The 12,637-nt window shown below is 40.3% G+C and overlaps 1 protein-coding gene across 5 annotated transcripts in view; it reads left to right on the top strand.

Moving 5' to 3' along the window:
- The window catches only part of LOC141973912 (leukemia inhibitory factor receptor-like), a 135,821-nt gene that overhangs the window by 104,426 nt on the left and 18,758 nt on the right, over positions 1 to 12,637 (top strand). For all 5 annotated transcript variants that reach the window (XM_074932909.1, XM_074932912.1, XM_074932908.1 and 2 more), the window contains exons 4-10: positions 1,069 to 1,220; positions 2,941 to 3,104; positions 3,928 to 4,102; positions 4,367 to 4,636; positions 6,716 to 6,845; positions 8,689 to 8,852; positions 10,303 to 10,448. In XM_074932909.1, coding sequence (XP_074789010.1) covers positions 1,069 to 1,220; positions 2,941 to 3,104; positions 3,928 to 4,102; positions 4,367 to 4,636; positions 6,716 to 6,845; positions 8,689 to 8,852; positions 10,303 to 10,448 — 1,201 coding nt within the window. The remainder of the gene's footprint in view (positions 1 to 1,068; positions 1,221 to 2,940; positions 3,105 to 3,927; positions 4,103 to 4,366; positions 4,637 to 6,715; positions 6,846 to 8,688; positions 8,853 to 10,302; positions 10,449 to 12,637) is intronic.

A 12,637-nucleotide genomic window follows, 5' to 3' on the forward strand; every position in this document is an offset into this window, starting at 1 on the left:
TCGTGTAGCTGCTGCTGTTTCTCCTTAGCAAAGCACGACAGTCTTGGGTCCCTGAAGCAGAGAGGCTGAGTGCTGAGCTTAATGCAGACCTCCCTGGGGGAAAGATTTTGTTTTTCAGTTGCCCAAATATCCTCTAATATTATTTCAGTACAGAAGAGGAATACCATTCTGAGCGCTTAAGGCTCAGCTGGCCTCCACTAGCCCAGAGTCTTGCATGAATCTTAAAAGCTCAACCCAAGCCCTTGACTCCAGTTGATGGGAGCTCCAGGGTCCTGTTCCAGTTCATAAGTGAGTAACAGTCCCTCAGCAGGAAGCCTGGCATTGTTCTCTTTGCTTTCCTTCCTCCCATCATTATCCCAAGAGGAAGATCTGGATTTTTCCAAACTTTTTGTCTTTCTAGTTACATATCAGTGATAATGAGCAAAGGGACTTGACCCATCCATTATTGTTTCCTGTATGTATCTACAACTCCAGACAAAGGCCAGATCACATTGTGCTGAGCACTGCACAAACATTATGCAGAGACTGTGTTTCCATCTGGGATTTTAGCAGTTCTCTCCCCTGCTCTCTGCTTTTCTCTGCAATCTGAGCAGCTGAAGGGAGCTAAAAGATTTGTTCTAAGATGGGGACACAGATGGGTAAACCTGTTCTTTGCACCGTTATGCAGTCACTTTGAGAAGAAATGTAGGGAGAGGGAGTCAGAAAACATAAAGGGAAGTGAAGATTGAGTTTTTGGGTTTTTTTATTTTGCTTATTTTGAAATATTGATTCATGGTGACTGTAGATGTCTTTTGGTTAAAAATTAAGGTTTTCACTTTAAAGTGTTCTTTTAACAACTAGGTAGCTGCATTATAGAAGTAGTGCACAGCCTATCACCATGATAAAAGTGTTTTGCCTGTTAATCTGATACTAACCAAAGCCCATGGAAGTCTTACTTCTTCAAAACTTGATATGCAACTCTCTGTTTTACAGAGGATTTGTGTTTTATTAGTGTCCTAGGAATAGGACTTAACTTGCCTTAGCTTCCTATCAGCTGAAATACCTGCTTAATCCCCTCTGCTTTTTCAGTGACCTCCCCCCTCCAGTGTGTTTTAAAACTAAGGAGAAAAAGGTCGAGATTCCAGTCCCAGAGAGCTCCAGCACCATGACAATAACCACAAATAGCATTTCTGGAGCTGCTTTTGTTACCAAAGAATTTGAAATTCACAAGAAAGACATCTGTAAGTATCAGGTTTTATGTATGTAGGCCTTTATACTGTGATTAATGATGCTCCAGAAGTGTATATGCTTGCAGTTTTCTTTGGCAGTGTTCCTGTATATAAAATGATGTGCTGAGTCCATGTGAATCTACCATACATAATAGGTTGTATCGTCTTCCCCCTTCAGGGTAAAGAAACCCCCTTTTGTCATAGCAGAGGAATCAAGGGTAGGATGTGAGGAAGAAAAAGAAGTACAACACTGTTACATCCCCCTAATCACTCTTGGTCTTTTTGTTTCCTAATTGTAAATTAGGAAGGATTTGTAAAAAAGTACCTAATTTGCATACTGAGGTACCTGCATGGAGCAGAAAGTGCATTTGGTCAGACTTGGCTTGAGAAAGGCAGAATAAACTTCCTAGTGCCTGTTCTCCCATTTTAAATGCTGAATAACTACAGAATGAATTGGTTTATACCGTCAGTTTCACAATATTTTAAGGGAAGTTATATGTCACTCTCTACAAGATCAGATTGTCTTAATATATGCCCAGGTTACCCATTCTGTTCAAATGTATATGAAACTGAGCAAATATGTTTGTGCTTGGGAGGTAGGCTGCATCACGCTGAGTTATAGATAAATTAGACTTTTTCCCAATTCCTTCCCCCCAAAGGATGAAGTTGTAAGCTGAAGATGACATTGACTCCATCTGCCACACTTGCTCATAATTTAGTCTTTGGGTTTGGTTTGCATGCTTATTCCTGTAGTGCAGTCAAATTCTAAAGTCAATAGCATTTCTTATCCATGGCTCAGTTTTCAGTTGATTGCAGCTCGACAATTTTAACAAAACACAAAAATATGTGGGCAACACTCCGGGTTCTCCAGTATCTTGCTGACTCCAAGCAGGATGAGTCTCTCAGGTTCATCACAGGTTATCCTGGATAGTGTGTTGACTGGGCTGAACACTTTGCAGGCTCTCAGAGCCTTGGCCAGGACAAGTGGGTAAATGACATGTTTTAAAAACAGGATTGATCCTGCACTAGGCCCAGGGAACTGCCATAACTCTTGTACTACCATAATCGCTGCCTGCTTCTCAACCTCTTGCTTCACTACCACCCATTCATAGAAGAGGTACTTCACTATAATCTCCCTGTCCTGTCCCCATCACCATGTCACGCCTTTAATATTTCTTCTAGGGTAAAATTGCATTCACCATGATCCTCTTCAGAATCTCATGTGAGCTTCTTCCATCCTGTGATTCTGTTCTCCTTTCTCCCTCTCTTGCTGTTGTTCCCAGTCCCCTCTTCCCTGCTGGTGTCCAAAACCCACTTCTTCCTTTGGGGTTTTTTTCCATCATCCTCCCTAGATGTGTTCTCATGTACACTTCAAAGACTGTTGCCATGTTTCCTTTATCTCTCAGGCATTAAATGAAGGTTGTGAAAGACATGATGTCTTCCTTACTATGCATTTTGAAGAGTCATGTTCATGATCAGTTACTCACACATCTGCATGCTGAGATGTTAAAAGAAAATGCTGCCTGGTGACTCATCAGCACCTGTGCTTTCCTGGGAACTTTCATGCTCAAGTAATGACAGAGCCCATCTTGTTCTTATTACAGAGGTTGAGATACATGTTTGTATGGCTACTAGCCAGTGCAGAGCAGAGAGATGTGGGTCTTAAACACCTGTAGAGTTGGTTGCTGACTAATGACTTGGATATGGCTTTTTTCCCCCTCTCTTTTTCAAGCGTTTGTTCCTCTCACTCCACACATTCTTAGTTTAACACCTGACTTTTCAACTTCCACATTAAATCTGAAGTGGAGTGACAATGGATCAGTCTTCCTATATGGACTGGATGCGTTTTGGCAGATTCAGATACTCCGTAAAGAAGCAATGGAAAAAGTCACACAAGTAAGTCCTTTTTTTTCCTTTGTGAAAATTTTTGCTCTTGGTAATATCCTGGGAGGTCATCGGAAGAAAGCTGAGAATAATGAAGACTTTAGAGCTTTACAGAACCTGAGTGTAGTCATGCTTCTGGTAGGTAACTTCTTGCTAAGTTTCAGAGTTATGAGGACACTGGATACTGTACTATCAGTACTTATTCACAGTTACAGCATTTTTATTTTTTCTTTTAATCTGGTACAGTTGTTGGTTGGTTTTAATTAGAACTGGCTTATGAATTTGGCAGGTACTTTACACCATTATCTCCGCTTTACTTCTCCAACAGTGTCTCAAGTCTTGGTGGTCTTTGAATGTTCAGTTTTCCTTTTTTTATTTTTTTTTTTGCAACCACAGCTATTCCAGGCCAATTTGTAGCTCTGTTCTATAATTTTTAGGAATGGAGAAAAGATAAAATGTGCAGCCTGGGACTAATATTAGAAGAGTTTAATTTTGGAAAAGTTGGAACATTTCCCTGACTGGGAGAGGCCCAGGATCCTGGGATGTGGTGTATACCTTTTGAAATGCTTGGCGAGCTTCCTGCTCTCCCTCAAATGTCCGCCCTCTGGTATTTCTGGCTGTCAGTCTACCTGGCTGGTGGGCTGTTTAGCATCTTTGGCTTTTGTCCAAGTAAATTCACAACACAGCTGAAAGTTAGATGAGACAACCTATCAGGATTTTATGATTTACTTCACTTAATTTGCAATAGTGTTGACACCTGTGAGATTATGTCATTACTAACAGGTGGTTGTACACACTCTCTTGGTTTGTTTTTTTTTTTTTGAAAACTCTGTAGGTAACTTACTATTCAAAACTGACTCATGAAGACATGATTCTTTCTTGGAACTGGACATCAGATATGCCATTAGAGTGTACATCGCACTATGTGAAGATTCGCTGTTATATTAATGTAACACAGTTTGTTGGCCCCAAGGATTGGAGTGACTGGAGCCCAATAGAAGAGATCCCTGGTATGTTTGTTCCCTTGCCACTACATGAACTTTGATTGCTTTCTGAAAACTAAGCCAAAATCAGAGGAAAAGCATTAGGCAGTGATGGGCTACTGCTTCTGGGGGTGTTTTGATAAGAGAAATAATGCAATCATTAGTTAGTGAATCCTAATAAACATTGATTTGTATGCATTGGAGTGCTCCTCAGTCATGTTTTAGCTGATCAGCACCATGTTTATAGCAAATTGTTTGTGTGGCTTTTTTATGTTCTTCCTTCTCTGCTAGGAAAAGATACTGAGCCAAATGGGAGTGGAGTATATCCTCAGGACACTGTGGTGGCAGTAGGTTCAGATGTGACAATTTGTTGTGTCCATGAAAAAGGACAGCAGATACAGCGGATGACGTATGGACCAGAAATATACCCAATGATACGTCTGAGCAGTCGGAGCAGTGCAATCAGAGTGTTGAATGCCAGTGCTTCAGATACCAGTGGGACAAATGTAGTGTGCAGACTGTCTGAAGATGACATGGATGGAACTGTCTTGTTCGTAGGGTGTATGTATCATTATATTTACTAACATTAGTAAAATAAATATTTTTAAGTCTCTTAGGGCTCTGCTAAGAAACAAACACTATTGTGGCTTTTTTTTCCCCTGCCCTTTGGTTTTTGAGGATGAACTGGAATTGTACTTGTTTGGTTTCACTGTGGAAACTCCAGCCCATGGAGAAGACACTAAGGCTGGGAGGTTGAGGAGGTACACATGTAAGCCCTCTTCTCTTACAGCCTGGCCCAGTGCTTCTGTCCTTGATCTCTTTTTCTAAGACACTTCTTCATGAACTGGAATACTTAGTAGTTTATTGCCATATGAAGATTCATCCCTAGTCTCTATCAGTTTAGGTTTATATCTATTCTAGTTTGGTACATGACAAGATGAAAGTGAGAGCAAGAATTGTAAGTGAAAACATGCATTTACCAACCAGTCAAATGAAGACAATGAAACAGACTTGCAACAACAACAGATGCTCATCTAGGGCTGTAGCTCTCTAGGAGCTAATTACAGCAAAGGAACCCATCTGACATTTCATCTTTCCTAGGAAATCTTCTAAACATGCTTTTAGTATTTTCTTCAAAGATACTGAATCATCGTGTATCTTCTCTGTGTAACCATGCTAGCTTCAGAAATCTCTTCCATATACAGATACTTCTTAAAACAAACTGCTGAAAGTACCTGGTTCTTCTTTTCCATAATTGGTCACTTAAGAGCTTTGTGTGTTTTTCCCACAGGGGTTTTGAGAGTTGTCATCTTCCAATAGCTGCCCATTAGAATCCTGTTTCCCATTACAAATGCCAGCCTTTGAACTTTGGGTCTTTGGGGTTGAGGGAAATGAGAGAAGAGACTGGACTAATTTTGAAAGTGTGTTCCCAGCTCCAGCCTGTGCCTCTTGTCATTGACTTTGTGTATTAAATATGTAATAGCAAATGCAGAACAGAATCAAACCTTTTATGACTTTTCAGTGAGATGCCATTTTTACATTATTTGTGCAGTATTTGCTTTTGTGGGGGGAATCTTCTAGGTAAATAAGTCAGTGGTTCAGGGACAAAGGCTGTGATAATACCATAGGTTTTTCCCATACTGTGTGTTTTGAAGATCTGGGATGTGGTAAAGTCTGTTACCTGCCAGTGTTTCTTCTTTTGGTACCTACTTAGTGGGAAGGAAGAGGAATTCTTATGATATTTTTGATGATGACAGACATTTGGGGAAGCAAAGGTCAAGGAAGTAAATGTGTATGTACACCACCTTGGTTAAGCCTAGGTCTGGCAAAATAAGTGTTCTTTTTAGCCTACTGCTTATAATCTGAACTAAGCCTGCCACTGTTGGCTTCTTGTGTTAGTGCCCCTTCTCTGGGGCAGCTACGTGGATATTATTGTACTACCTTTTGGAGAGGAGTGTATGAGGCTTGAAATAAGTGCTCTGCTTAGTTTCATGTTAATATGAACCCTCTCTGTTTGGACCACTGCACATCTTCTCCAGGAAGGCACTAAAGACCATTTTAGTATGGGAGCAAAGAACAAGCTTTAAAAGAAAAAGATAGGCGCTTCCAAAGCAACAGTGAAGAGGATGAGCCATTCAGGGCTTGCTTTAATTTTCAAATTCAGTGTGGAATTCATGCTAAAGGGAACATCTTCTTGACACGACTTGCTTGAAGAATTCAAAGCAGCGGTGGGGCTGGCACATAAGAAAATGTGACGCACAGCCAACAGCACTCCTACATTGCTCTGTGGCTAAACTGATGCTCAGAATGTTGGAAAAGTCTTGGCAGTTTCAGTGAAACACTTCCAGGTCAGAGCCTGGAGCTTGTGAACATACTTGCATGTGATTTACCAGATTACCCACCCACTTAGAAGCCTCTAGTCAAGTGTTAGTCAGATGGTGCTGATAATAATTATTCATCTGTTTTATTGGGATTTTTTTATTTATATGGTTGGAGTGTAACTGTTACCATGTATTTGTGAAGCACACAATCTAGACACAGCAAAATGAATAGTGAGGCTTTCAGGAAGCTAGCAGCCCAGCTGTCACTCCAGGATGGCAAAACATTGGCTAACTGTTTTGGTTTCCTTTCATGCTGCAGATGCCCCTGATACTCCCCAAAACCTCAGCTGTGAAACATCCAACTTCCTGAAAATAAAATGCACCTGGAAACCAGGCAGACCTAGTGGACTATACGGAAAGCGAAGAACCAAGTACAGTTTATTTGAAAGGTAAAACAATTCAACACTAAAAGGAGTAAAAGGGTAGAATTGGAATATAACCATTGCTGCCTGTGACGAACTGCACAATGCCTATGTAAATGAGATAGTCTCCATTGTTAGGGCCTAAAATACTTTTCAAGAGTTTGTGGAAGTTGAAAGTAAGCTAAATTTGGAGAACCCTTGTCTAGCTCTGCAAAATTCCCATGGGAATTAAGGATGACTTTTCCCAAAGACACATACCATTATAAACCATTAGAAAATAAAAAAGCTCATGGTGGCAGGCTGCTGCCAACATGTAGATAAGACCAATATGAAAATATAGGTAGATAGTAGGAGTCACTCACTAATTTTTAAAATTTTTATATGCAACCTGTGTCAGATCATCAGTCTGACATTTACTGAGCTTCTGCTGTGCAGGATGACAGAAACTCACTGAGGAACAGTCCTAAGACAGGCCATGAGGCATTTCCCCAGTGCTACTAGGGAAAATAGCAATCAACTATAAGCTATCCATTCTCCTCCCAGCATTAAGAATTAGGTGGTATATAGCAGGCAAAGTGCATGTCACCTGGAAAACATTGAAAGGGACAAATTACATTGGCATCATCCACAGAAAGAAGTGAAGGCTGGTATCCCACTAGTTTATTTTACACTGTATGCCATGTAAAGGCTTAAAAGTGAAAAAATGTTGGTTTGGAATAGCACTTGTAAATGGGATTCCTTGGTAGTTATGATTAGACCTTAGTGAGGAGTTAAAAAAATTCCCGTGGTGAGGAGGCTCCCCTCGAATGCCAAAGGAGTAGTCGGGGAAAGGAGCCAGGAGAGGCCTGAGTCACACAAACTGATGGGAAATGGAGTCTTACGGTGGCTTTGAAGCAAGTCAGAGGCAATGAGGATTGGGTTTTGGTCACAGATGTCATTCAGAATGCTAGGGCTAAAGTAGTCGTTGAGTAGGGTGTAAAGAGGTGGACAAAATGAGGCAGGTATTCAGGGGAAAGGAGCTTCAGTCACTGGCTGCCCGTATTCAGCTCATGAACAGAAGTGTAGTTCAGACTTGTTTCGCTCAGCCCAAACCTGTGAGGAGATTAATGTGATGCATTTCAGGGTAAATATTCGCATCTTTGTTCTCAACCCACACTGAGCTATTGACATAGAGAGTATGGTGTGGAAAGAACTCAGAGTTCAGCTAGAATTCAGTAAAAATGTCCAATGGAAAAAATGAAACGTGCTGCTGAATGAGAGGTTTACACGTACTGTAATTAAAGCAGCTTCTATATATATATATACATACATGCAGATACTCACTTTAGATTTTACCCCTAAAGATGTAGCTCTGGTGTTGCCTGTTACCAGATTGCTTCTCCTGCTTTTGATTTCAAAACAGTTGGGACTAGTGGATGTATCCCAGCTAACAAACCTTAGTTTAGATTTGACAGGGTTGATAGAAAGATGTAATGTATGTTGCATCTCCCTAGTTCAGAAAGCAATTAAGAACGTGCTTTAAATGCAAATATATGCTGATCTGAACAAAGATACTTTAAATCAGAATCTTAGTTGTGACTTGTGAGGTGGTTTTACAGGACCAACCTGTTTTCCAGGCTTTTGAAAAGTGAGAGGATGGAAATGTTATGCTAGTGGAAGAGGAGACTTTCATATGAGAACAGGGCAAGTCATGACTAATGCCACTTTAACCTGCATTATGGTGTTAGATATGCCTCCGCAATCAAATAATTCTGTTAAGGCATGTGTCAGTGAACCCATCATTCTCTACTGTATTTTCAGTCTAGACTTCTGACTCTTGCTAGAAATTATTTTATTCAAAACTTGTTTCTCCCCCCTTTTTACTTTGTAGAATATCTGGTAAAAATGTCTCATGTGAAGTCAATGAAATGAACAGAGAGCGTGTCTGTGGCTTTCCAGTACTGGCTGATCAAAAAACCTATGATTTTGTATTAGGTGTCTCCAATCCTATTGGGCAAACAGAGTCATTGCTTTTGGTTGATTTAACTCGAAGAGGTAAGTACTTAAGAATTACAGAGGCAAAAAGATACATTTGCTGCATGCTAACAATTTGTTTGGAGTTTGAAGAACTCTGACGCGGTATACTCGTCATTTTGTTCTACTGTCACCAGTGTTTTACTGTGTTCAATAATTTGCATCTGAAAAAAAAACAGCTTAGGACATGTCCTGAGGCAACAATTAGGTGTGCAGGGAGATGCCAGTTCTCAACAGCAGTGCTACCAGGCTGGATACACTGCGGTGTGCATAAATGCCACTTGCGATCTCATAATTAGCCAGCTACTGTTTATGTATTACTTCATATTCTATTACACATCAGCAATTAAAATTTAGGTGTAACTTTGTGAACTGTAAGTGACCCTGTATTTCAGTGTCTGCTTATAGAGCAAAATATTATGTAGTTTTACAACAGCAGGATTTGGAGCATAAAACAAGTATCACTAAAAGGTAAAAGGTAATAGCAGGAGTATTACCTGCTATTGGTAATAGCCATGATGATCTGCTGTTGTGGTTTGTAGAAAGAAGTAACTTATTTCATTAGACCTTCAGTTTATGCAAGGAAAGGGAGAAAATGATCACCCTTCTAGTGCTGTCATCCCCATCCTTTTCCATCTGCCTCCACAACCACAGCTGGGGATTCAGGGGTTCCTAATGGTTACAGCATCCTGCCATTCTCTGTGAAAAGCTGAATTTAAACATGAAGACGGTGTGGGTTTTTTGTCAATGTCCCAGTTCAACTAGCCTGAGATTAGAATTGTCAGAGTAAATTGGCAGGTCCTAGAAAAGCATAATTTGTTTCTCTCAATTATAAGCTGGGCTGTTTTGTACCTGATCGATACGACTGCTATTTCCTATCTGTTTCCTTTCCTTTCTTTCCCTCACTGTCCACTTAATTCCCAACACAGAGTACATATTTCCTTAAGGGTAACTGGACCAATTCCAACAGTAGAGATTTTTTTCTCTGATAGCTATGAATAGTAGCACTGAATATTGAAAAATTACACAAAGGGAGTTTTGGAAAGGGAGAAGTCATGTATGAGTCCTACCCTGTCCTAGTCTGTCGATTTTAAGTTTTAACTCAAAAAGTTCCAGGAAGGTAAACAAAGTTGAGTGAATTTCATCTGTCACTGTGGTCCTCTGAAATACCTTGTGTTTTGCTTTTTTGATAAAGTCAGTAGGAGGGGAAATTTTTCTGTGTCTCCAACTTCTAATCACATGTGCCAGTATGCTTAACCTTAATTAAATTTGTTTCCGTGTTTGATAGCTGAGAAGAGCATCAGGAATGAGACTGCTTACAGGTGCCTCCCCAGCACCAGCTGTCCTAGTTGCTGATTGGATCACTTATGTATCCTTCTGATTCTCTTTGATCTTTTAAAATCAGATTTTTCTGAATTAAAATGAATGATTTTTCTTGGAACTGAGGGTTTCTTTTTCTTTATTTTTTAAGTTCATCCCAAAGCTCCAGAAAAGTTAACTGTTTCTGGGAACAGCTCTACAAGTGTCCATCTGCACTGGTTTATAAATGGCAGCTTTGCTGAGATCAGGCTTCTGTGTCAAATTGAAGTTAGCTGTGGTCACTCTGAGCGAAGATTGGTAAGTGTTGCTTTTAGTGGATTTTTTTTTTACTCAAATGTAGATCTTTTTCACTGAGCTAATCACATTTCAAATTCTTTTCTCTCCAAGAGCTTTATTCTGATCATCTTATTAAATGATTGATGTAGTAATGACTAGTAGTTCATCTACTAAAATCAGAAGAAGTTCTGCTCATCTCTGTTGTTGCCTGCTTTGTTGTTTGGTTTTTTTTTGGTTGGTTTTAAAAAATTTAGGGGAGGATGGAATTATGCACCATGGTATTTGGTACTTGGAGAGGGTCCATGGTGCTGTATGATGACCCTTTAGGTAACACGCTGTGTGCTTTGTCCTTCCTGGCACAAACGGTATTAACACACACAGTTCCAGGATGCACTGCTGCTCTGTGGACTTCCACAGTTGTTGTTTCACATTGCCTTTTGCAGTCTGTAGTTGAATTTCTTTCTCTCTTTTTTTGTTTTTTTTTTTTTCCTTTCCCTCAGAGAACAGTTAATTTGCTTGCTGTCAGCAATTGCCATGCATGTGGCTGTGACAGGGAGCTGCTAAACCTGCTTGTATGTCAGTGATGTAGAGACAGGATAGGGAAGGATTCTCCCACTGGGTGTATCAGTAGGTGATCCCCAGTGAAAACCTCTGCAGCTGGAGAAAAGGTGGTACTTCTTGGTGGGGTTCAGATTTTCTGGCGTTCAGGCTTCCAGCTGCTGCCCAGCAGAGTAGTGCTCCGCATCATGGACTGGAGCTGCATATTTACTCTGTTGACTGTCTGAAGAGCTTAGAATACTAGTTTAGACACCAGCATCAGATGCTGAGTGTAGGTGGTGGGAGTACATCGTCTACTTCCATACTGCCTAACTTAGTGTGGGGGTGATCTGGTGAATGGCAGAACTGGATGTTCGGTTGGCCTGAGATTCAGCCCTGAATTCTGTTTGCACATTCAGAAGGAGTTTGAGTAAGCCCATGCTGAATTATCAGGTCTTGGTGCACAGAGCCTGAATTTGTAATCTGAGCATGTTAACCTTAGAGGCTTCTTTTTACGATTCTTATTTGATTTTTAGCAGTATTCTATTACCCACTGCATTTAGTTTGCCTGTTGGGCAGAGCTATTGGGCACATCATTGAGTAAAGTCACTCAAGTCACAGAAGTTACGCAGCTAAGACAGAAGGTAATCATTACATACATTGCCTCTAAAATAATAGGGTAGTAGTTAATACATGCTCTGTAAGAGTATTTTTGAAATACTTTCAAAGAACTTAATGAGTGTGAAAACCTTAACTTTTTATATTTCTCTGTAATGACATGTGTTACGTAGTACCCAGAGATTAGGTACTGCAAAGAAAATCATAGATATCTTTGGAATTAACAGGAGAAGGGGCTGGCTTTTCGATACCATCTAAAGATGGTATGAGATACCATCATCCCCATTTATCTGCATTTCTCTGCTCCCAACAGTTACTGCTTTTGGAGCAGTCATCAGGGGAAACAAGCAGCCAAGCGTCACCCACCCCAAGCTAAGTTAAACTGCTAAAAAAGTAGTTTTGCACAGTTCTGTCTAGCCAGTTCCGCTGCTTGAAGCCTGGGCCACGCACTTGCTTGTGAACTCTGCTACTAGGTCAGTCATCTGGGGCAGTGGGAAATGGTAAGGTCTTATGCTGCCACAGTAGTTTGATTCACTGTAGCCTGCAGCTACTGATATTTTGAAATACAGCAAACAGCTTGGTAGAGGTTTTTATAGCCTCATTATGTTGTCTCTTGTTGCTTAATAAAAAACCTCCAAGAGTTCTCTGTAATAAATGAAAGTAGCTGTGAAATTGTTATGGGGTTTTACATGGCATTTTGAGGATGTTTTCAGAAGCTTTTTCATCTGTATGAGAGATTGTTGGCTTTTTTTATATTTTTCAAGTTGTCATTTGGCTTTAGAAATGCACAATTAGTTGCATTTTAAAGTCACTTGGAGTCCAGTTTTTGGCAGCTGTGGTGCACATGTGTTATAATTAGATTCAGTAAAAAATAGTCTGAGGCTTTAGTCATTAAAATGAAATAATTCCTAGACTCACACTATTATAAGAGTAATAGGAGAGACTAGTCCTGTTAAACGAGCTGTGAACAGAGATCACCTGGGTGGGACTTGGATAGCATCTTTCAAAGGAAAAAGGACTGTCTAGGAAGAAGACTTTGTGGTAAGCATCTTGTT

This window comes from Athene noctua, chromosome Z (assembly GCF_965140245.1).
Source record: "Athene noctua chromosome Z, bAthNoc1.hap1.1, whole genome shotgun sequence".
In the NCBI taxonomy this organism is placed as follows: Eukaryota; Metazoa; Chordata; class Aves; order Strigiformes; family Strigidae; genus Athene; species Athene noctua.